General features: G+C 31.5%; 1 protein-coding gene across 1 annotated transcript; it reads left to right on the top strand.

The window, feature by feature from the left end:
- The first annotated feature begins 12,715 nt into the window (after window positions 1–12,715).
- RECA1 (recA DNA recombination family protein) lies at window positions 12,716–22,552 on the top strand. The gene is made up of 13 exons (XM_028053514.2): window positions 12,716–13,048; window positions 15,303–15,394; window positions 15,528–15,603; window positions 16,645–16,707; window positions 16,816–16,945; window positions 17,068–17,153; window positions 17,242–17,367; window positions 17,541–17,645; window positions 17,831–17,887; window positions 19,169–19,231; window positions 19,306–19,382; window positions 19,690–19,762; window positions 22,194–22,552. Exons 1-13 carry the CDS (start codon window positions 12,857–12,859, stop codon window positions 22,299–22,301), a joined length of 1,248 nt encoding a protein of 415 aa, XP_027909315.1. The 5' UTR covers window positions 12,716–12,856; the 3' UTR covers window positions 22,302–22,552.
- The last annotated feature ends 2,781 nt before the right edge of the window (window positions 22,553–25,333 follow it).

Genomic DNA, 25,333 nt, shown 5'->3' with positions numbered 1-25,333 from the left:
ATAAATAATAAAATCTTTTTACATTAGCTGCTGTTATTGTATGATATGATTTGGTTCTATTAGTTTTATAATTTTTCTATATTGAATTCCTCAAACATAATTAATATTATATTTAAATAATTATTTATTTAAATAATTATATTTAAGTGTTATAATCATGTATATAATATTTAAATAAAGAATTTGATAATGCAGAACTTAAATAATTAATTATATTATTTTTATAACAAATTAACTAAAAATAAATTGTATAGAACTAAAGCAATACACAAAACTTATATAACTGGTAATGCAACCCATTAATAAATTTTAACTTTCATTATTCATTTATACGATAAAGTCATCATTTATTCTTTTGGTAAGTTAACCATTTGTTTATAATTTTAAAATATAAATTATGTATAGTTTTAACAAATTAAAATATAAATAAAAGAGAGGTTATAATACAATAAATTTAATAATTATTTATACTTTTAGCAAACTAAAATATAAGTTTTAGAATTTATTATTATTAAGAATAAAAACTATAGATCGAATAATTAATGTTTTATAAATAATAATATTATAGTACCTTAGTATATATTTGTTTTCTAAATAAGTTTAATATTGTGTTAGATATAATAACAACATATAAAATACATAAAATGTATATTTTACATTATAAATCCTGTACAAAATAAATACAAAAATAAAATTAATGTTAAAATTTGTTGACAAAAACATAAACTTAGACTAATATTTAAAGTGAATTGATGATATGAAATTATAAAAAATGTGAAACTAAATATAAATAATTATAATCAAAAGTAATATATATATATATATATATATATATATATATATATATGATGTATTATAGATTCCGTACAAATAAATATTAATTCAAGATTTGCTGAGTAATAATTAAAGAAATAATTTAAAATAAAATATATTTATTGATTCAAATAATAATAATGTAAACAATACTGATTGTAATAGTATTATTAATTACCTATTAAAACTTCGTTCATAATTAAAAAAATTTAAAATTATTAATAAAATAAATTAATTGATAAAAAATATTTAGAAATTAATCATGCAATTAGTAATTATAAATGTATAAATTTAAAAGATTTCAAAACGAATGAATGAAAAAAAGTCACTCATAACTAAAAATTAAAAACAATTAATAGAATTAAATAGTCCGATAATGAAAAAATTTGAAAAATAATCATGATTGATTGTATAAATCAATCCTATGTTTTACATATGTGCACAATTAATTACTAAATTTAGTATTAGTATAAATAATAAAATCTTGTTACATTAACTGCTGTTATTATAGGTTATGATTTGGTTTTATTAGTTTTATAATTTTTCTATATTGATTTCCTCAAACATAATTAATATTATATTTAAATAAATAAATTATTTATTTAAATAATTATGTATGCAATATTTAAATAAAGAATTTGATAATACAAAACTTAAATAATTAATTATATTATTTTTATAACAAATTAACTAAAAATAAATTGTATAGAACTAAAGCAATACGCATAGGTAATGGAACCCATTAGTAAATTTTAACTTTCATCATTCATTTATATGATAAAGTCATCATTTATTCTTTTGGTAACTTAACCATTTGTTTATAATTTTAAAATTCAGACTTCAATTTTATTTATTAAGAAAAAAAAATTGTCACTATAAAATTTTTACTTTTTAGAGACAGTTATGAATAAATATGGTAATTAAATCATTTCATATCAATATGTTTTTCATTTCTTTATGGACATATAATTACACTACCTATAAATTTGGCAAAATCGTGTCAATCAAAATATACAACATTAAAAAATATATCAAGTATCAGTTAACCAAGACTATATATACATCTGAAACATATCTCACCTCCTTTATCATAAACTTATTTCTCCCAAGTCCTATCTGCCTCACGTTACAAACTCCATGTCTCACAAATGGCTCCCCAAGTCCTATTTGACTCACGTGACAAACTGCGTGTCTCATAGATGGTTCCTAAATCATTCATTTAATAACACATCATCATTTGCATATGATGATAAAAAATAATTAATAAGATGAAACACCATAGTAATATAGTTCGTGAAATTGATATATACCTCTTGGGCAGCATCTTGAAGCTTGTTTCCGTTCTCTTAACTGTAGTAACAATCAGATCATGCAATCTTTAGCTTGATCTTTAATTTTTAGGAGTTGATTAATGAATGAATGCAAAATATTATTTTACCTGCTGAAACAACTCTTGCTAAAGAATCCTCTTGAACAGTCATGACCATGAGTTCTGTATAATACATGTGTAGAAATATTCATTCAAACTAAGTTAGTTAATCTATAGCTTCATATGTGAATTAGGGATAAAATACTTCAAAAATATAAAATAGTAATCGAAAATAATAAGATAGTATTAGAAAAATAGATTTATGTAATAAGGACAAATTAGAAGAATACAATTTCATTCTACTCATTCCACCATAACTTCCATTCCATCATTGAATACCCAAATATCAAAAAGCTTTACTACATTTCCACTCATAAAGATCAGAACGATGGCAATAAAATACATGGAGCAGGTTAACATTCAAGCAAATAATGGGTGTAATTTAAAATATATCAGCAACAAACTGCAGAATTTTATAGATAACTGAAAAAACATACCATTTCTCACAGGACCCGAACCTAGCTGTCCACGCTTGTCCCATCCAAAGGCCAAGGAATTTCTATCCTCCGTAACAACCATTGTATGCCTCCTCTCTGCTCCAGCTTTGACAATTTTGTACCTTCATTGACAAAACAAACTACAAATCAATATAAAATTAAACCTTACATAGAGTAGGGTTTATAGATAATAAAATGTTATCTAAATGGTCGTATATATTAAAGTTAGAGAGAATATCTTTTTTCCATTAGTCACATTCATTACACTAAAATATGCATCAACCATAACAACAACATAAATAAACTGAAGTGCATTATTTACAAGATAATTGACAGTTCCAGCTGAAAGATGTGTGCTATTCTTTGATGAAGGAGAGTTTGGAACTGTGACAGTGTTTTCATCAAATCCAGCCACAGCCTTAGGTGCTATAGTTAGAGCAAGTGATTTGCCATCATAACCTTCAACATGAACATGAAGTTTCATTCCTCTAAGACATGTTAGGGATATATATGTATGCATGGGCTTCTTCTGTTATGCAGTCTGTTACATCTGCACATTTATGTTATCCATGTATTACTATATATAAACCTTTGTATCCTTCCCTTACGTAATAAATTCATTCTAACAGTTTCTCTTTCATGCTTTCTTCTTCCATCACTTTACCTATACCTTACATGGTATTCAAAGCTATTTTTTTCTTTCCTCATGTCTTCCGCTACTGTTAATTCTGGTGTTTCCCACTCTTCCCCATCTATGGCTTCTTCCCTCAGCCCACACACGTTCAATTCTCCTATTAGCCTCAAACTTGACGAAGACAATTTATTGATATGGAAACATCAAGTCTTGGCTACTATTGATGGTCTTCAACTCATGCGGTTTCTTAACGGCTCTCCCTACCCACCAAAATATGTTGATCCTGAGGTTGAAACAAGCGCTACTGTCAACCCGGTTTACCTTCATTATCATCAACAAGATCGTCTCATTGTGGCATGGCTTCTGGCCTCCATGTCAAACACTATGCTCACAAAAATGGTTGGTTTAAACACCTCTCGTCAAACTTGACAAAAGCTCAATGTGTATTACACCAGTCAATCACGTGCAAGAATCAAGAAATTGAAAACTCAACTCAAAAGCACCAAGAAGGATAAGTCCATTTCCGCGTACGTTCTTGACATCAAGAAACTCGTCGACGCTCTTGCAGCTATTGGTTCACCCCTCACAGAAGATGATCACATTGAATACATCCTTGATGGTCTTCACGAAGATTATGATGGGTTTGTCACCTCTATTCTATCTCGCCATGAACCCTACACCGTAGAAGAAATCGAAGCTTTGCTTCTCGCTCAAGAAGAGCGGTTCGAAAAACACAGGAGCACTAACATTCTTCCACAAGCCAATGTTTCTACATCATCCTGGACCAGTTCATCGCAAGGAAGGGTGTCCGAATGTGGTGGCCGCTCTCGTTCAAGATCTTCGTCTAACTGTGGCGGGCGTTCTTTCCCTTCAAGACAACAATCTCGGCAGCCATGGCAACCTCAACAATCCTCCTCGCAAACTAACAATAGAGTTCAATGCCAGTTTTGCTCCAAGTTTGGTCATCTTGTTGCTGAATGTTGGCACAGATTCAATCGTGATTTTCAACCACAGATACAAATGCATAATTCCCAGGTTTCATCTACCAATTCTGACGTTTATGATCAACTTTCTAATGTCTCCTGCTTATCTGATCCTCTATGGTACCCCGATAGTGGGGCCTCACACCATATTACCAATGATACAAATAATTACAACACTAAAACTTCTTACACTGGTTCTGAACATATCAAATTAGGCAACGATGCAGGTTTGCAAATCGCTCATCTTGGTTCCACAAATCTTTCTTCCACTTCGCGTTCTTCTTGCTTTGTTTTAAACAAACTTTTACATGTTCCCACTGTTACAAAAAACTTGTTAAGCGTCTCCCAATTTGCTAGAGACAACAAAAGTTTTCTTTGAGTTCTTTCCTGACTATTGTTTTGTCAAAAATCAGGAAACCAAGGAGGTACTTCTCAAAGGAGTTCTTAAAGAAGGCATATATGTGTTTCCCACCTTGCAACACGCATCAAAATCTTCTCCAACGTTGTATCATTCCTCTGTCTCTGTGAAGACTGACTCTGTTAAGCTTTGGCACGCTTGCATGCGTCACGCTTCATTCCAAACCATCAAACGCATTTTGCATCATTGTAACATCTTTGCCAATACTATTTCTAGTTTTTGCTATTCTTGTGTTGTTTCTAAAATTCATCAATTACCTTATGTTCCCTCTCAAACTCAATATATGCATCCCCTTGAATGAGTGTATATGGATATTTGGGGACCTTCCCATGTTTGTTCTATAAATGGTGATCGATACTATCTTTCGTTTGTTGATGCATATTCTAAATATACTTGGATTTACCTTTTGCATGCTAAATCTCAAGCTTTAGATGTCTTTCGAAAATTCAAATTACTTGTAGAAAATCAGTTTGACTGTAAAATCAAAGCCTTACAAAGTGATAATGCTTGTGAGTTCTTGCATTTCGACAACTTTCTTGCTTCCTTTGGCATCCACCATCGTTATATTTGTGCACACACACATCAACAAAATGGTAATGTGGAAAGGAAGCATCGCCATATCGTTGAAACTGGTTTAAGTATTCTTGCTCATGTAGGCTTGCCTTTAAAATACTGGAATTACGCTTTTCAAACTGCTGTCTTCATTATTAATAATCTTCCCACATCCACCTTGAACTATAAAACACCTCATGCCATTCTTTATAAACGTGATTCAAATTACAATATGTTTCGTATCTTTGGTTGTATGTGCTACCCCTTGCTTAGACCATATAATAGGAATAAGTTTGACTTTAAATCGCATGCTTGTCTGTTTCTGGGTTACTCTATAAATAAAAAAGGTTTTATTTGTCTGCATCCTAGTGGCAAAATATACATTTCTCGTGATGTTCTATTTGATGAATATAAAATTCCATATAAAAGTACACCAAATATTTTTGAAAATTCCTCATTACCATATCATGTTTCACCTCATGCACATCCATCCCTTTTACTGCTTCCCACACCCCCATCTCACTCTCCTAAACCTAATGATCACCACCCATCCATTATATCTCAAACTCCTCCCCCACCCACTTCTTCTCCTAATACCATCAATACTCCAAATAGTCACTCCTCCTGCCCTCCTAATGATAACTCAAGTGATAATTCTTCTGTATCCATTATAGCCTCTTCTACATATCATGCTTCCACTCTCAATGTACATCCCATGACAACAAGAGCAAAGTCTGGCATATCAAAGCCCAAAGTCTGGACTGTAACTACTACAAAGTACTCCCCAGGTTGCCATTGATGATCCAGAATGGAAACATGCTATGGAGCTTGAATACAATGATCTCATAAAAAACAACACGTGGACCCTTGTTGATCCTCCCCCAGGATTGCAAGTGGATTTTTAAAAATAAATATAATTCAAATGGGTCTCTGCAACGACGAAAAGCTCGATTGGTAGCTCGTGGTTTCAATCAGATAGAAGAAATTGATTATTTCGATACGTTTAGTCCCGTGGTTAAACCTGTGATAATCAGGGTCGTTCTCTCGCTTACCATATCTCATGCTTGGCCTGTTCATCAACTGGATGTAAACAACGCCTTCCTCAATGGTGAACTTAATGAAATTGTATATATGGATCAACCTTTTGATTTTTCCTCCAATTCACATCAAGTTTGTCGCCTACACAAAGCCATCTATGGGTTGAAACAGGCTCCTCGAGCCTGGTAAACCTGGTATCAAAAATTAAGCAACACTCTGGTGCAACTGGGTTTTAAACCCACTATATCTGACCCCTCTCTCTTCACTTTTACTAATTTCAAATTTGTTCTACATATATTAATTTACGTTGATGACATTCTTATTACAGGTTCCTCATCACAAGCTATTAAGAATCTCATCACTACTCTAAACAATTCATTCTCGCTCAAAGATTTGGGACGCCTTCACTACTTTCTTGGTATTGAGGCTCATTGGACACCTGATGGCTCATTACTTCTCAGTCAAACCAAATATATCCACCAACTTCTCCAAAAAGCCAACGTGGTCAACGTAAATTCCCAACCTTCACCTATGGTCTCATCACCTAAACTCACCGCAGATGGCTCCACAATTTTTCAAGATCCAACTCTCTTTCGGCAGGTTGTTGGTGCCCTCCAATACTTGACGTTCACTCGCCCTGATATCACGTTTGTTGTTAATAAAGTCTCCCAGTATATGCACAACCCTTAACTTCATCATTGGAAGGCTATCAAGCGGATCTTTCATTACGTTGCTGACACTCACTCCCATGGTCTTCGTTTCACGTCTTGCAAAAACTTCTCTGTCCACGCCTTTGTTGATGCCGATTGGGGGTCAGACACTGATGATCGCAAATCAACCACTGGGTTTTGTATATGCTTAGGTTCTAACCTTATCAGTTGGTCATCCAAGAAACAACACGTTGTCTCTCGCAGCAACACAGAAGCTGAGTCACGAAGCATCGCCCATGTCGCTATTGATGTTTCCTAGCTTTGTAACCTTCTTCGTGAACTCAATCTTCAACCAACCACTCCCACAATTTATTCTGACAATCTTGGTGCAGTTTTGCTCACCGCCAACCCTGTTATGCACTCTAAAACCAAACACTTCGCTCTCGACGTCCATTATGTTCGCGTTCTCGTCCACAAACAACAACTATGTATTCGTCATATACCTATTCGTTATCAGGTCGCCGATGTTTTGACCAAAGCTCTATCTGGTTCCTCGTTTCTACCTTTTCGTGATAAACTTTGTGTGTTTGCTTTACAACCTCCACCCTAAGTTTAAGGAGGGCGTGTTAGGGATATATATGTATGTATGGGCTTCTTCTGTTATGCAGTCTGTTATGTCTGCATATTTCTGTTATCCATGTATTACTATATATAAACCTTTGTATCCTTCCCTTACGTAATAAATTCATTCTAACAGTTTCTCTTTCATGCTTTCTTCTTCCATCACTTTACCTAAACCTTACAAGACAATACAACTTGTTTCCACTTACAAAATATCTCTACCCACCTTTTCTCAATGGCACTGTTGTGTTACCATTCCCATATGTTGTCAAAACATTGGTCGTGTTACATGTCTCAAAGTTTTCTTTTATAACCTCTTTCACACTTTGGCCTTATGAATACTGAAAAACTGCAAAAATCAAATAAAGTTATCAATTTGGTGTAAAATTAGGATCGCAACAATATAAAGCTAAAACTAATTTCTCCTGGTGTAAAAATCAATCAATCATCCAATAATATCCTTCGATGCAATCTATTTATTGATGAATCCAATATAAAATTTTGTAAAGAAAAAAGCCTATAGCAAAATGAAATGAACATACGTCTGTACAACATGTAATTGTATCAGCTTCTCACAGAAACAATCTTCAAAAAGCATACTCACCATCTGCACACACTCTAAAATCTGAATTATAATACTCCAAGGAAACTAAAAAGACATTCCATTTCAGTGAGATGAATTCAACATTTAAAAGTTCATTCAATGAGCAACATCAACATGTAAAAGTTCGTACATTACTCTTATTGTTTCCCCTTCCATGTAGTTATAATTGTAGCTATTACACCAAGGTTAATGCATGAGAACAATCAACCAAGGAGTCTTTGTCAAGTTAATTTTGAATGAAACATAGAGTAAAAGAAGAAGTAAAATGGTATCGAGTTTAAGAAAGTCTTAAGAGGTTTCATTGTAATTTAGTCAAAAATATATCTAATGCATCAGGATCTATCAAGAAAGTACTTTAAAATTTGTATTTTATTTCATCCCCATTTATATGGGTTCTTTATTACTCGTTTCCATGTAAACTTTTCCTCAAGAATAAAGAAGATATTAAGTAAGAAAATAAATGAAAAAATAATACAGCCAATTGAGCATTTGTGAAAGAACCATAACATCATCCAAGACATATCAAACAATAAAATGATAAATAATAACCAAATCTTATCCCACTATTTAAGTATTAGACTGAAGGTACAATTAATCATACCAAGAGTGTTCAATTGTTTCAACTGATCCAATTTGCAAATGAAGGAAATGTTATTTTTTGCCAAAGCCAAAAAGAAAAGTGAGAGTGCAGAAAAGAGAATTATAAATAAAAAGAAATAATCACTACTAATATTCTTCACGTTGTTCTAAGATAGATGTGGTTAGCACATGATCATGTCAAAACTATCACCAACTATCATCAGGTCAGAGACTAACGACTGAAGCGATCTAATTAATATATTTAAGCTTATTTTTTTCCTGCATTTAGCACCTAGTTCACATATTCACATAATAGACATCTCTATTGCAACATCAATGACCATGTTTTGAGGTGACTCTATTATTAGTTCTATGGGGAGATCCAAAAAATATAATGTACTATATGGAAACTACTGCTTTCAGAATGAAAATATCATTAACAGTAATAATGAAGTTAATTGGCTCTACATTATAGTTTCAAAACATACCACTCCATTTTGCAAGCGAAAATTTTCTACAAAGTCCAAAACTTTTACTCTTTTCTCTCTTTCACAAGGTACATGAGATACCAAAAGAACCCCAAATATTTCACACATGTAAATTATGAGTATTAGCAAGCGGCCTAGCTCAATAAGATCTTTCAAAAAGTCATTGTAGGTAGGACATCACCTTGACCATCAAACCATTTATCATAGTACGTATACATATATAATATTTAGTATGTATATATTGGGGATGCCATGACTGACACTAAAACAAATGGAGCAGCATACCAGCTCTATCAATTTGTAAGTAGTATATATCCTGCCATAACTTTGATTGATTATTAAAGACATAAAACATTAAATGGAAAGTTATGCTAATCATAAATGTATAATCAATAAATAATCAAGGTTACCAAAATAATCAAGAAAACATAATCCCGTAATCAGAACACATAAATCCAAAAAGACAACTTATAACATTACACTAAACTAATGCGTTAAGTAACCACCACAAATAAAAAAAATAGTAGCTTCAATGTTTAAATGAAACAGAGAAATTTGTTTCGACAACCAACTGCCAATTAGAAAAGTAATCGATAAATAAACGAATTTACAACTCAAACATGAATCATATTAATAAATAAATGAATTTACAACTCAAACATGAATCATATAGACTAACACATATAGACTATTTTTTCCTTACAAGAGTTTCAAACCACATACCTTGTACAAAGCTCCTTGGTTAGCTTTATATAGAGGCTCGTTCCATTTTTTTTTTGTCATTGTAACTAAAATGAGTTCACAAAGAACAAAGTTTAATACCAAAAGACATACCTCTTTTTAGTTATTATAACTTTGTGCTGCCGAACTGAAAAAAGTAATTCAACAATGGTAAATAATTTTCTTTCTCTTTATTATAAAGTATGATCATATCATAGTACACGATAAACAATGGTTGCATAAACTCCTCAATAACTTAAAAATGGAGAATTTAAGATCACAGACTCTAAAAAGCTAAAAAATAACATGCGTAAGATAAAGCTAACCTGCACAAAATGGTGGAACACCATAAAGTAAGATGTACAAAATTACTCTAGCACTCCAGATATCTACTTCTCGCCCATAATTCCGCTTCAATACCTTAGGAGGAAACTGTTAGGAATACAAGTGTGAGTCTAAGTCCCACATTGACCAGAAATGAGAAAATAGAGCACTATATAAGAATAAAGACCCAAACCCATTGCCTTAAGGTTTTGGGTTGAGAGTGGTGTCAGTGTCTTATGTGGTTGGGCTCAGATCTCATTGGTGTTGTTCTCCCCAGTGAAACCCCCTCTGTAAAACCTGACAAGTGGTATCAGAGCCGATGGTTAATACCGGCTCAGACGAGTGCAGTACCAGTATGGTCCTAGTATCGAAAGTCTTCCTGGCAAGAGTCCCAGATAAGGGTTCGAAAGTCTTCCTGGCAAGAGTCCTAGATAAGGGTTCTAGGTAAAGCGTGTCCCGTTAAGAATAACGGCGGTACAGAAAAGGGCAGAAAAAGAGTACTCGTGGTTGGGCAGCTTCCGCTGGAGGGGGGTGTACCAATGTGGTTGAAGGGACTCACCCTTGAGGGGGAGATTGTTAGGAATACAAGTGTGAGTCTAAGTCCCACATTGACCAGAAATGAGAAAATAGAGCACTATATAAGAATAAAGAGTTAAGTAGGTAAGTAGGTAATTTATAACTCCTAAAAAAAGAGTACCCATCTATCATAATAATTGATTATAGATGTTAAATCATTGATAAGCAATACCAACATCCATTCAAGGAATTCCTCATTTAATATTAATTTTTACAAGCAATTATCTTCTAAATATGTATAAAAAACAGAACAGATGTAGCTTAGTTAGGTAAAGCACCTCGTTTACACGAGCACCAATGTTTTTTTTTTAAGTTCATCCTATAATAAAAAAAAGTTTATCTTATAATAAGAAATCAGAAGGAGTTTGTCTTGTAATTAAAAAAGTTCATCTTAAAAATTTATAACTTTATAATTTTATAATTTTATAATTTTGTAATCTTATGATTTTATAATCTTATAGTTTTATAATCTTTTAATCGTATAATTTTATAATCTTATAATCTTGTAATCTTATAATCTTATAATCTTATAATCTTATAATCTTATAATCTTATAATCTTATAATCTTATAATCTTATAATCTTATAATCTTATAATCTTATAATCTTATAATCTTGTCATCTTATAATCTTATCATCTTATAATCTTATAATCTTATAATTTTCTAATTTTATAATTTTCTAATTTATAATTTTCTAATTTTCTAATTTCCTAATTTTATAATTTTATAATTGTATAATTGTATAATTGTATAATTTTATAACTTTGTAACTTTGTAACTTTATAACTTTATAACTTTATAATTTTATAATTTTATAATTTTATAATTTTATAATTTTATAATTTTATAATTTTATAATTTTATAATTTTATAATTTTACAATTTTATAATTTTATAATTTTATAATTTTGTAATTTTGTAATTTTGTAATTTTATAATTTTATAATTTTATAATTGTATAATTTTATAATTTTATAATTTTATAATGTTATAATTTTATAATTTTATAATTTTATAATTTTATAATTTTATAATTTTATAATTTTATAATTTTATAATTTTATAATTTTATAATTTAAAAAATCAAAAATTAAAAATTATAAAATTTTGAAATCATATATGATAACCGCTCAACTAGATGAAGATTATTATTACGTATTGGTGTCTTAATTCGAGTTTAAAAAAATTAATTTATCGAGTTCTCACTAAACAACATAAATTAACCGGAAACTCAGTTAAAAAATCTTAATTATCTGCGACTTAAAACATTATTAAATCTAATTTATTTAACCGTTTAATCATACTATTGTTATTTTTTATTGAAAAACCCAAAATAAGTTTTTAAAAAATTTAAACTGATTTCAATTTATTGATTTTACATTTACATTTAAAAGTCGCCCAAGCTTAATCTTTTTATAACTATTTCTTTTGGCTCAATTGCATTTGTAGTCCCTTTAATTTTCTATTTGACATTTTAGTCCCCTATTTTCTTTTTTTAAATTCTTTAATTTTAGAACATCTATAATTTTACTCTAATATTCAATTTCGTTTTTTTTATTTGGGCACCAGTAAATTTTCTTCGTTTTTCATTCTTGTAAATTTTGATTTTATTATTTTTAAGTTTATAAAATGAATGGATTTCCCCTTTAGTTTCTATAAATCGTCATCTTTTAGTTTTCAAACTTCAAAATATTGATTTTTTTATACAATAAGTTTAAATTAGATAAAAGAACTTTTTTAGAAATCTTAAAAATATATTAGAGCATTACTTACTTGTTGATATTATATTATATTATAAATATTTGTAAGTGTCACTTATATGATTATTTGGTTTCCATAATTTGTGTTCTGTTGCCTTGTTTATATGTTTACACTGAACAACCAACGAAACTGAAGATATAGATTTTTGTTTGTGCAGGTTTTTGTCTTCCCTGTTATCTGTGTTACAACAGAAAAAATTGTGTATCTTCAGTTTTGTTCCAGCAATTATGGATTTGATGTTCCCTCTGAAACCCCACAGTGTTATTCTCAAAGCACCACTCTTTTCTTCTCTGTCGCTCCCTCTTCCTCTCAGATTTCGTGCTGTCACCGCTTCCAAGCATGTAAATATTCAATGCGAGCTTGACGGCAGACCCAATGGTGCTCTCTCCGGTGATTTCGACCCTCGTTTCATTGATAGGGTATGCCTCATTTTGCTGTTGTTGTTATTGGTTACGAACACTTTTGCTTTTCTGGGCTCTGGTTATATTTCATTCACGAAGGCTTCACTTTCCCTTTTGAAGTGAGTGTTGCCTTTGTGCTCTTGTTGGTACTTTTACTTATAGATAAAAAGATCACTTTTTTAGGACTTTTTCTTTGTGGTTTTTATTGTCTGTTTATACAGACCCTGAAAGAGATTTTTATTTGTTTGTTTATTGTACTATTTCTAGTTGCATTACTAAGTGCTTGGTTCAGTGCCTGTTGTATATGTGTTTGGTGTTATGCTGTAGGTGTGTTGCTTTAACTTGAGATAGAGAAATTGGACTAACAAAATTATAGGTTTTGAAAGACATTTCATAAGACATTGCCTTAGGGCTTACTTGAATTTGGTGGGGGTTTTGATTACTTTGTTTATATAGTTCTGAAAATCTCTAGCCATGTATGTGGGATCGGGAACAACAATTACTAAAATGTGTTGAGACAAGTTTTTTTATTTTTTTTTTTGCATTTTGTGACATTCTCTATTGAGCTATATTAGAGTATAGTTAGTCTGCAAAAATATAGTTTTCTTTTCTAAGTTAGGTTTGTAGTGCTTGTATGCTTGTTTGTACTCGGTTAGGTTCTTACACATTAGTTAGCTACATATACTTGATTGTACTCGGTTACACTTGGGGTTAAAATTTCATTTTACACGAAATCTAAATCTTTTCTCATTCTCTCTTTAAACCGTAATGACACCAAATTCAAAGTCTGCTATGTAAAATGAATTTGTATGTTCATGTGTTCATTTTCCTCTGACAGAAGGGTAGAGTAGTATGCATCTGGAAATTCTGATATCGTTGCATAGAAAAAATTTTGACTTGTGAAATATATCTTGTGATTTTATCATTTTCTTAATATTGTTCTTAAATCAACAACAGATACCATAATCTCAGTTGGTCTTCACCATGGGGTTCAGTTTTACACCATCCTCCTTCTATTTGCTCATTTAGTCATGTACCCTGCTTTCACTTCCATTCATTCCTTCTTGGCCTCCTCTGTGCCTTCCATTTTTGTAGATGACACGGGAAACTAGGAAGTTGGTGATGATAGCAGTGGTGGCTGGTCTAGTTGGTTGTGTCTACGGTTAATAGGCTTAAGAAATAAAAGCTAAGAGAACTAATCAAATTATCTGAAACCTCATAACAACAACAATTTTATCTCCTAAGCTACATTATAGCCATGTCTAGTGTTGGCAGGCAACATATAGTCATTGACCAATGTCATCTCATCATGCTTTTTGTGGGGTTTATGGAATATTGCTTGAAGGAGTTCAATGAATTCCTGCTTATTAATAATTGTTGTTTAATAGAAGAGATATGGTACTCCAAAAGAATGATGTATGGGAGTTATTCTATCTTGGTTGATGTTTGTATGATATTTTGTTGTTTCTAGATATGTTTGACATCATATTCAAACCACCTTTTCGATAGACATAATGATATAGAAAATTTCACCACATCGTCTTTTATGCACTTTCCCTGATCTCAATATTCATGGAAGTATAATGTTTCCTTTACTGGTCCATTAGATTCATTTAGCATGTCAGTTTTAAGATATATGGTTCCATATTTGTTATAAACTGATGACTTAAATATGGTTTTAGCCCCTGTGAAATAATTAAGTTTTATTTTTGGCCCCTGCAAAAGAAATTTTTTGTTTTTAGTCCCTCTAAAATTGACAATCATTACTTTTGATCACTAGTATTATGACACTAATTAACTACTTATTCTTAAACAAAAGGTTAAGGGACCATTTCAAGTGAAGTAATGCTAGCAGCCTACACGTAAAAGAATTTCTTAAGATTCATAAAATAAATGATATTTATTTATTTATTTTAAAATAAGTATTAGCCATTAAAAAAGGTAATTTGGAATTTGAGGGATGAAAATCAGTAAAAAATATTTTATAGGGACTAAAAACTAAAACTCACATTTTATAAGAACTAAAATCAGTGCTTTCAAATTTTATAGGGATGAAAAACAAAGAAACAATTTTTTTTGGGAACCAAAACCAAAACTTACTAATTGTACTGGGACTTAAAACATATGTAAGCCTAAATTGATTTTAGGTTACTATTCTGATGAAAATTAATAGTTTATTCTTCTACTAGGGTTTCTCCTTAGTTATCAATTGTTGATGAGATATGTTTCTAATTTTAAGTGTATTCAATTTGACAATAAATTTCCATTCTAGCAAAAAGCATTGGAAGCAGCAATGAATGATATAAACAGCTCCTTTGGAAAGGGAAGTGTTACAAGACTGGGCAGTGCTGGTGGAGCTTTGGTGTATGCATTTTTTCCACATATATGTTCTCTGTCTCACCTAAGTTGTTGAGAAACACAGTTTATATACCCTGTCACTATTTTCTGTGAATCAAATGGCATGACAGATTTTGTATTTCATCTTAAATGTTTGCAGTGAAACTTTTCCCAGTGGTTGCTTGACCTTGGACTGTGCTTTAGGTGGTGGTCTTCCTAAAGGAAGAATTGTAGAGGTATTGTCTTTATACATCTCCTTGTTGTTCATTTCTTTTTGTGATCATATAACCTATTTACATTTATTGATTGGGAAGAATGAGATATATATTTATTCTCATGGTTAGGATTTCATTTAAATTTGGGTATGTGTTAGACAGCAAGATACAAATAGGATTTTAACACCCGCTCGCCCATCCACGTATACAGGTAATCAGTAGAAGCAAACAATCAGTAAAAGTGTATTCTAGGAAGAGGGGTAAAAATAGGGATTAAACCTTTTTTTATTTGAAGCCATGTCCAACCCATCCAAACTCCACCTATAGACTCATCTTCTACTCCATCAAACTTTCCATCTCTAGCTCCTGAAGTAGAACTACCTAATTCAGTAAATGAAGGTATTAGGTCTTCTCATAACTCTAATACTTATTATGCTTGTCATTTGAGACTTTACCCCAATCTAGGTTGGATAAAAAGTAACTTTGACTGATGTTGGTTGAAGAACAACCTTTACTGACATCAATTGAAAATAATCGCCACTGAAGTCAAGTGGAAAGAATGAGTTTGACATCAGTTGAAAAAAATACTATTTATATTGACCATGGAAACCCTAACTAACATTGATTGGGAAATATCACTGACCCACATTGACAATAAAATAACCTAAACAATGTCAGACAAAAAATAACTTTGGTTGACTTTAGCTTTAGAAGAAACGGTGATGAATTAACAACACCCTGATCTTGGACAAACTGATAGTGTCTTGGTTTTAACTGAGTTGATGACACCTCGACTGAAGCTAAGTGGATGAGAGAGTACAAACAGAAGAGACATGAGTTTGAAAATTTGAAAAATTTTGATTCTTACTTTTTTCTGAAATTTGAAATTCAAAGTACTCCTAAGATTTTAGAATTTCAAATTCTTTATTAAACAACATATGTTATCATGAAATAATTCAAATTCTCTATACAAATCTTCTTAAAATTCCCCATTCGCACACACTAATAACTTATTTGTTCTGTCATGGGTCAAGCTGATATTATTTGCTATATCTTTTCTAGATATTTGGACCAGAAAGTAGTGGAAAAACCACCCTAGCTCTTCATGCTATTGCAGAAGTGCAGGTAACTTATCCGTCTGGAGTTTTTCAAATCATTAATTCTTGATCATGAAGAATCACTTGATATAAAAGAAAATTCTGGATCAATATGCTATTTTCTTATGATGTGCAGAAGTTAGGAGGCAATGCGATGCTTGTTGATGCAGAGCATGCTTTTGATCCTGCATATTCTAAAGCATTAGGAGTGGATGTAGAAAATTTAATTGTATGCCAACCTGATCATGGAGAGATGGCTCTTGAGAGTAATATATTTGCCTTTAATGTGATTGTGTTCAAATGGAAAACATAATCTTTGCGCTGTCCATATTGCAACAGCGGGGTGTTGTTTGTTGTCTATGAATTGATTGAACTTTCCATATTACAGTTGCAGACCGAATGTGTAGATCTGGTGCCATAGATCTCATTTGTGTGGATTCTGTCTCAGCTCTCACTCCACGAGCTGAAATTGAAGTAAACAATTACTTCTTGATTTCATGTACTCCTGGTTATAATTTAAGGAGTGCATTTTTTAACTATATTTGTTCATATAAATGCACAGGGGGAGATTGGAATGCAACAAATTGGATTACAAGCTCGTCTTATGAGCCAAGCTTTGCGTAAGATGTCTGGAAATGCATCTAAAGCTGGTTGCACTCTTGTATTTTTGAATCAAATAAGATATAAGGTACTTGTGCTTAATTAGTCTAACTTTCCTTTTGGATAACCGCATATGTTTCATTAGGACTACAGTAAAATCCAACTGCTTACTCAATCAATGGAGTTGAATTTTTATATTTGACTTTTTAAATCTCTAGTTTTTCTTAATATGATTCATTTTTTTATTTACTTTTTTGGTAGATTGGTGTCTATTATGGAAATCCAGAAGTGACCAGTGGTGGAATTGCATTGAAGTTCTTTGCGTCACTTCGGCTAGAAGTTCGTCCTATAGGGAAGATAAAGTCTGTAAGCTCAATAACACTGTCCTAGCATAATCTTTATATTATCTTAAACCTTACTGTTCCGCAGAGGCATCTCAACTCCAAACTATCAGCAGTTTTACTGAAATTACCTTTTTGACTGTAATGTCAAAGTTGTTTGAATGAAGCATCACAGTGCATTTTCATCATTCTGGTTTCAATTTCTTTTAGGTTAAAGGAGATGAAGAAATTGGTCTTAAAGTTCGTTTAAGAGTGCAAAAGAGCAAGGTAAGCGACAATATTTGTAAATTTTGAAATTTTCTGTTTAAAACATTTATATTCATTTTTTGTAGCGCTGCATAACATAATCAGTTGAAACTTGACATTTATTATACTCTTCAAAGTTAAGCAATTCTGTTTCATTCTTTCCTATCATTTATCAGTCTCTTTGTTTCTTGCGCTAATTTATTCTAGATTTATTCTAACAGTGTATAAAAACTGGATAGCAGTGTGACACTTTTGAGTCTGCTGCATTATCTCCTGAGTCTCTTTTTATAGTTGTTCTTGTTCCTCTTGTCCTTTCATGTCTTTAGGAAATTCAACGAGGATTCCTCAGCTGTGTTACACTTTCGAGTCTGTTACATTATCTCCTGTGTCTCTCTCAATGGTTGTATCTTGTTCCACTTGCCTTTCTTTCGTGTCTTCTAGGAAATTCAGCACGAGGATGCCTGAGCTGTGTGACCTCTTCAAACATACCAGTGATACCCATAATCGATCGTGGTGTCTGAACATGCCGCTGTACCTGCCTGTGAGGCCATGCCATACTCTTCCCCAGTTCCAATTCCTTTACTGGTGGTTCTCATACTATTGATAGCAAGTATTTGGTAAATTACATGGATTAGGCAATTCCCTCAACAATTACACTTTGGAGACATTGAAGATATTGAACCTATTTGTGACAATCAAGTTGCTCTCCACATTGAGTCAAAATAGATCTTCAATGAATGTACTGAACACATAAAGCTAGACTGTAGATTTGTAAGAAAGGTTTTGTCTAGGGAAACTACAACTGCCTCTGGTAGCTGTAGTAACCAACTTGTCGACATGTGAGTCATTTAAGGGATCGTGTGCTTTCTATATTTTAACAAGCCTGGTTTGTATGACATGTATCCTTCAGCTTAAGGCAGAGTGTGGTAAAAATATTTTGAATGAGGACATTTATTACATGCAAATATGGAAATATAGGGTACTACAAATTAGGGATTTCGAATTGTTCTTTGTATCCAAGATTCATTCCCTTGTGCCCTATTATAAGATTTTAAATATAGCATGTGTATATGGTATACAATCACTGTTATACAAAGCACTAACCCCTAATTTCAAATTAGGTGATATAATAAAATAAAATATGGAATCAATCTTGAGTTCATCTAAGTTGCTCTAAATTACTCTAAAGATAAACCAAGACATTTGGAGATGTATTTTTTATAATTTAGCAAATATTATGCTGTATTTTTCATTGATTTTAAACTATGTTCTGGAGGTCCTTAACTCGATAAGTTGTTGTAGGTGTCAAGGCCTTACAAAATAGCTGAATTTGAAATTATATTTGGAGAGGGAATCAGTAAGCTGGTGAGTATTGCAGCACACAAGCATTTAGACCTGTTAGTTTATATCATTATTTTAACACTTCCTTTTGAATGCAGGGTTGCATTTTAGATTGTGCAGAAATGACGGATATTGTCTCAAAGAAGGGCTCTTGGTACAGCTATGGAGACCATCGGTACTGTCTCTACTTTCTGAATCTTAGCACTTATTTTTTATTTAGTGAGTGATCTCTTTCATTGTTCTCTCGGCTCTTTCTGTGCGTGTGTCCTCCAGATTAAGGACTTAACAGTGCAATTATATGCAATATAAAATTTATTTGCAAGCTAATCGATTTGTGAAACAAAGTTGGTTTTTCTCCAATGCCCTTATTTCTCTCCCTTTACCTTGTATTTCCCTCTCTTTGTCCAAATGGTTGGTGGGTTCTTTTTATATGTAAATTTGCTTGGTTTAATGTTAACCATCCAATTGGTGTCTTGAAACAGGTTGGGACAGGGAAGGGACAAAGCAATACAGTACTTAAAGGAGAACACGTATCTTTTAGAAGAAATTGAAAAGGTTGCATTATCTGAGCCTGTTATATGCTGCTATTGACTTCAAAATTAGATCTTACGCTGTATATTCTTTTGTATCTTAAAATGATAAACTGCATGTGTGCTTGCTTCCTGATTATGTTTTTATACTAGTTCCTGCGCCTTATTGTGGCTCCTTCCAGTTGGAAGGAGCTTCACAATGGGATTCATAAGAATGTCACTTGGATGACGGTCGAGCATACCAATTTCATTGAGGATGTCCAATGCATACTTTTCTTTGAAATGACAATATCAATTTTTGATTGACCAACCCCAAGGAATTAGAAAGTACTTGAGGGGACCTAGATAATTTGTCCAGAACTGACTTTGGGTTATTGTTCAATTGAACGTGACATGCATTTTTTTTTTCAATCCGTTACAGTTATTACTTTAATTTTGTGCGGTGGAATGTGCAAACTAATGTTTGGCACCCCTGAAATTGCAAATCAAACACACACTTAGCCATTGGATCCCATTAGAGTCATTATTAGTTATAACAGTGTCATAAACATAGACTACCAAATAAATGCACAAGCCAACGAAGAATGTTGGGAAAAAACAGTGATAAGCCTCACAACAACTCATACCAGATTTGAGAAATGTTGGCTAAAGCAACCAAATCATGCATGATGAGACTATTTCAAGACATTCAGAGAATGTCATCAGTAGCATACTTTTACAAAATGGTTTTATAAGGCGGAGAAAACCATTTTGTATGATGGTATTAGAGCCTATCCTAGATCTATTAAAACGGACACTTGCCATTTTATACATGTACCACGCCAGTACTGCTAGACGTGAGGGGTTTTGGTTAATACTCAAGTCCTGCATCAAGAAGAGATACTATCAAAGGAAAAACTCAAGTCCTTCATCAACAAGAGATAGTGTCAAAATAGAATAGAAAAGAGGGCAATTCCCACCTTATAAGATAGTTTTATAAGATTGAGACCTAAATCCACATTGTAATATGGTATCAAAGCTTATCCTAACAAAATTTATTGAATCTATTACCTTCCTGCTATTGAGGTACTATCGGACCACTCACAACTGCAAATATCGGTTCCAATGCTCTAGATGTCCATGTAAGGAGGCATTCTTAATGCCTTGTTGGTGAAGTGACCAATGGAAGATGACAACCATTGTTAGAAATAGATGCAGAAAAGTAATCTTGGCAAGAAGAGAGGTGTCCCTATAGTTGAAGCCAAAGATTTGGGTATCGTACTAATAAATCTTGCCATATGTACCAGCCTTCATGGTATACACTCTGGCAACCAACGCTAGTGTTTTGTGGGAGGTAAGTAAACCAATTCCAAAGGGCCATTGACTTGTTAAGAAGCCATTTCTTTTCATCTAACATTTCTTGATTGCAACACGGACTAGCATGACTTCACTTGTAGACATAGAATCCAGAAAGAAATAGAAAGAAGATACTCAATCCTGATGAAGTACTAACATATAAAGGGTTAGGGCTACAAGTGTACCGAATACCTTTGTTTAGGACAATGAAAAGCCCATCTATAGGAGACATTGGTGTAGGGATGCTTGAGGAAGAAATGATGTTTGAAGATCAGTAGGTCAGCAGGTCGAACCACCAGATATCTTCTTATTGATCAATGTTGTCGAAGTTCTCTCATATAACTTCTTTAAATTATTATTATTAATTTGTATATAAGCTAATTTTAGCTTTTGGAGAAACTGATATATTATATCTTATGTTTTTCTCCTAGAATGTTTATGGAGAAGTTAGTTTAAACATATCTTTAACTTTTAACAGTACAACTAATACACTTTCCCTACTGTCAGAGATCCCATATCGATTAAAATACAATTAGATTTTAGTATATAAGTGTAAGCAAATCTTATAAGTTTAAAGTTCACTTTATTAGATCTGCTATTGGTTAAAATTTATTGGGATATAGTGATTTCACTAACTGAAAACTGAGATTCACAAAAAGAATTGTAATTTTCTATAAATTTTAGGTAATAGTAGAAACTGTTAATATTTCTTTTATTAGGTGTAGTAAATCCTCTGATCCTAAATATGTGGGTGGTTTTACAATTTGTTTTCCTTCCACTACGTGGCTTCTTTTGGAGGATACTGTATCCTCTCATGTTCTCTCTTCCTATTTAGTAATGTATCTATAAAGTTCATGTGTCCTAGTTTTCATTTCATATATTACTAATACTTGGTTTTAACCAAATTGATCTTAAATTTCAGTTATAAGAAACCAGATTACTGTAATGGCAGTTAGTAAATTTTTAGTTTTTCCAGAAAGTTAGAGTAGAGAATGTTTGTTTCTCATGTTTTCTATACTCTTAAAAAAAAAAACTATCTTAGGAAACTATTTCTAAATTTTAGTTTACTATGTTATACACAAATATAGGATTCATGAAGATAAGAAATTGTTTATTTGCAGGTAGTTAGGTCTTCATTGGTTGATGGAAGTAACCAAGCAAGCCTTGCACACATGAAGAACAGTCCAGTGCTACATCAAGATGATGATGTATTTGAGGAAACTCAGTGATAAGGGACTTGTCACTTGTTTGAATGGTTGGTTCCAGAAACTGGGAAATTTTTTCTTCACAACAATGTAAGTGAAGTTGTTGTGGCTTTGATTGTTACACCAATTATTGGCTCATCCATCTTCATCCATTGATAAGTGTTAAGGAAACTGATGGAATGAGACATTCACAAAAGGATAACAGTGAAATATTGAGGATTTTGAAGGACTGATTTTCAATTACAAGTAACATTATATTTTATTCTGATAAAGAATGTCAATCAATTTCATTTGATTTTCTTGATTTCATAAAATAAAGTATATTTTATAAATTATCCTTATTGAAGAGTTCAAATTATTTACATGTTTCAAATATTTTGGATTCTAAAATACGAAATCTTATCCTGGATTATGTGATATGGAATAGATAAATGCTTTTCTGGATATAATTTAGTAGTGTATCATGGATTATATAATTTAAAATTTTATTATTGATAGTATAATTCATAATATATTTTTAAATCTAAAATGCAGAATGGATGTATAATTTGAAATATATTTTGGATCTCATAATGTATTTTGGATTTTAAAGAATATTTTAAATTGTATAATCTAAAATTATATGATTTATAGTATGTTTCTGAATCGCTTAATCTGAAAATATATTACGATATATAATATTTTAATTTGTATAATATTATTTGGATTTTGAAATATATTTGTGGATTACATAATATGAAAATTTGAAATTGTATTATAGATTACTTAATGTAATATTTAATAAATTAAAGAATTAAAATTGTAATCTAACATTATTTCTGTTTCTTTAATTCTTTTAAATGAGTTATTATTATATCGATTGGAATCGCTAAATTTCAAACGGAATTAACTTTTGTTAGATTCATAAGAAAATTTCTTTTATTTTTGTGATTCAGAACGGTGCTGAGCCAACTTTATTTCATTTTATAATACATATTTATACATGAATACACTCGTATCGTATTAAATACGTTTTATTGAATTATAATATACTCATGAACGTAATATACGTTTTATTTAATTATATACTCATGAAGTAATTTTAAATTACTCACATACAATAAATAAAATATAATTGAATATAATTTTAGTCTCTAATATTTGAAATAAGTTCCTCTAATTAAAAAAATCATTTTATAGTCTTTAAATTTAATAAATTGCGATTTTACTATCTAAACATTAAATTTAACTTAGAAAAATTAGTTTTAAAAATTCTTTTTTAGTTCGTCAAAATTAGTATTTATGAAATAATAGTGTCTTTATTTTCGCCAAAGTAAAAGTTTTAAATTTTGAAAAATAAAAACCAGAATTATCCTAAATTAGGACCACATATGTAATTACATTATTAGTTTTAGAAATTCAGATTCCGAATATTACAGTAGGTTAATTGACAAATGATTAGAAAATTACCATTAGAAAAGGGATTTCTTCCACAAATTCAGATTTCAAATTCACAGTCATATTTTTATAGTTATATTTCAAAACTTACCTACAAATTTGTTTCTATATTTTTGTTGTTGAAATACTACATTTACTTTCTGTTTCTGCATCTTTCACATATTTCATGTATTTAAAATTTTGCATCTCTATACAATAAAGATTCTAAGAAATAGGCAACTGAAAAAAAGTTTAATTAATTCTTGAAAAACTTGAATATTTGTAATCGAGTTTTTTATTAAACTTTTTCTGTACATTAAGTCCACGAACTTTACATTTTTTTCAATTAAATATCTATTTGTTTATTTGTTTATAAATATGAATAATTAACAAAAAAAAAAATTGCACCAAAAAACTTAAGTACGAATATATTTCAAATGCATCCTCCATACAGATGATTTTTTAAAATTTATCATCTTTCAAAGACAATTAACAAAACACTACACACAACACAAGACAATTACAATGTAAAACTACAAAGAGAGCACCACGAGGACAAGAACATAACTCTCAGCACTTTATCACACTAACATTTGTTGTTTGATAATTTCGCACTAAAGAATTCACTACCATGTTTAATTCATCTTCAGATATCATAATTCTAGAATCCATTTCAATGTTGAATGATTCCAATTTAGCAAGGTGAGGGGGTTGAACTTTCAATGTATCCAGATGTAAATCCTGCATGATTAGAGAGAAAATTAAAAAAAGTTTAGCAAAAATATTTTAAAATGTAAGATTCAATAACAATGAAAGAAAAAAAATATATATATATATATCTTACCAATAAAAGTGAATTTAGGGTACGACTGGAAATCGTCAATGTTCTTGCGTTAGAGAACATTCGTAACCAATTTAGGACGATGGAAGACTCTATATGAATATTATTGTTGATTTTCACTTCGTTTAGGAGAGGGAGATCGCAAGTGCAAGTGCAGGAGAATTTATAGGACATGAAAAAGTGAATATTCCCGAGTGTGATCGAGGTGAGTTTAGGAACAGAAAGCACAATTTTAGGTTCAAAAGTATCCCAATAGAATATGTTTTCCATAGTCAAAACAGAAAGGCTAGGATTTGATATACAAAGAGTTTGTGTGGAATGGCTATGCGTGGAATATTCAAGGACCAAAGTGGTCAAAGAAGTGCACTCCGAGAAGGGTTCAATGTAGTTATCATCATCTCTTGGTGTGAAAATGACATTGGAGAGAAGCAAGGTTTTCAAAGATGGTAGCGAAAGAGATGCGGGGAGTGTCAAGGGGACACGAGAGAAATTGGCGTGAAGGTTAAGAAAGGTTAGGGATTTGCAATTGATGACAATGGGAATGAAAGAATTGGGTATTTTTTTGAACTTGAAATCCATAACCAGTGTCAGCTTCTGAAGATGGTGTTGTGAAGCATATTTGAGGGCGTTGTTGAGGACTTTTGGTGTAGTGGAATTGAACACTTTGACATGCATGTTGTGAAGGGGAATAGAATCATCTCGATTAGAGAGGGCATGAGAGACATATCTATTGTATTTGCGAATTCCATTGAAAGATGTAAATGTTAGAGTGGTGAGGCCTTTCCAAAGATTCTTCCAT

Source organism: Vigna unguiculata, chromosome 11 (assembly GCF_037176805.1).
Source record: "Vigna unguiculata cultivar grain cowpea cultivar isolate G323 ecotype 2 chromosome 11, ASM3717680v1, whole genome shotgun sequence".
NCBI lineage: Eukaryota > Viridiplantae > Streptophyta > Magnoliopsida > Fabales > Fabaceae > Vigna > Vigna unguiculata.
The sequence above is the reverse complement of the archived record's forward strand: the minus strand, read 5'-3'. Positions and strand labels throughout refer to the sequence as shown.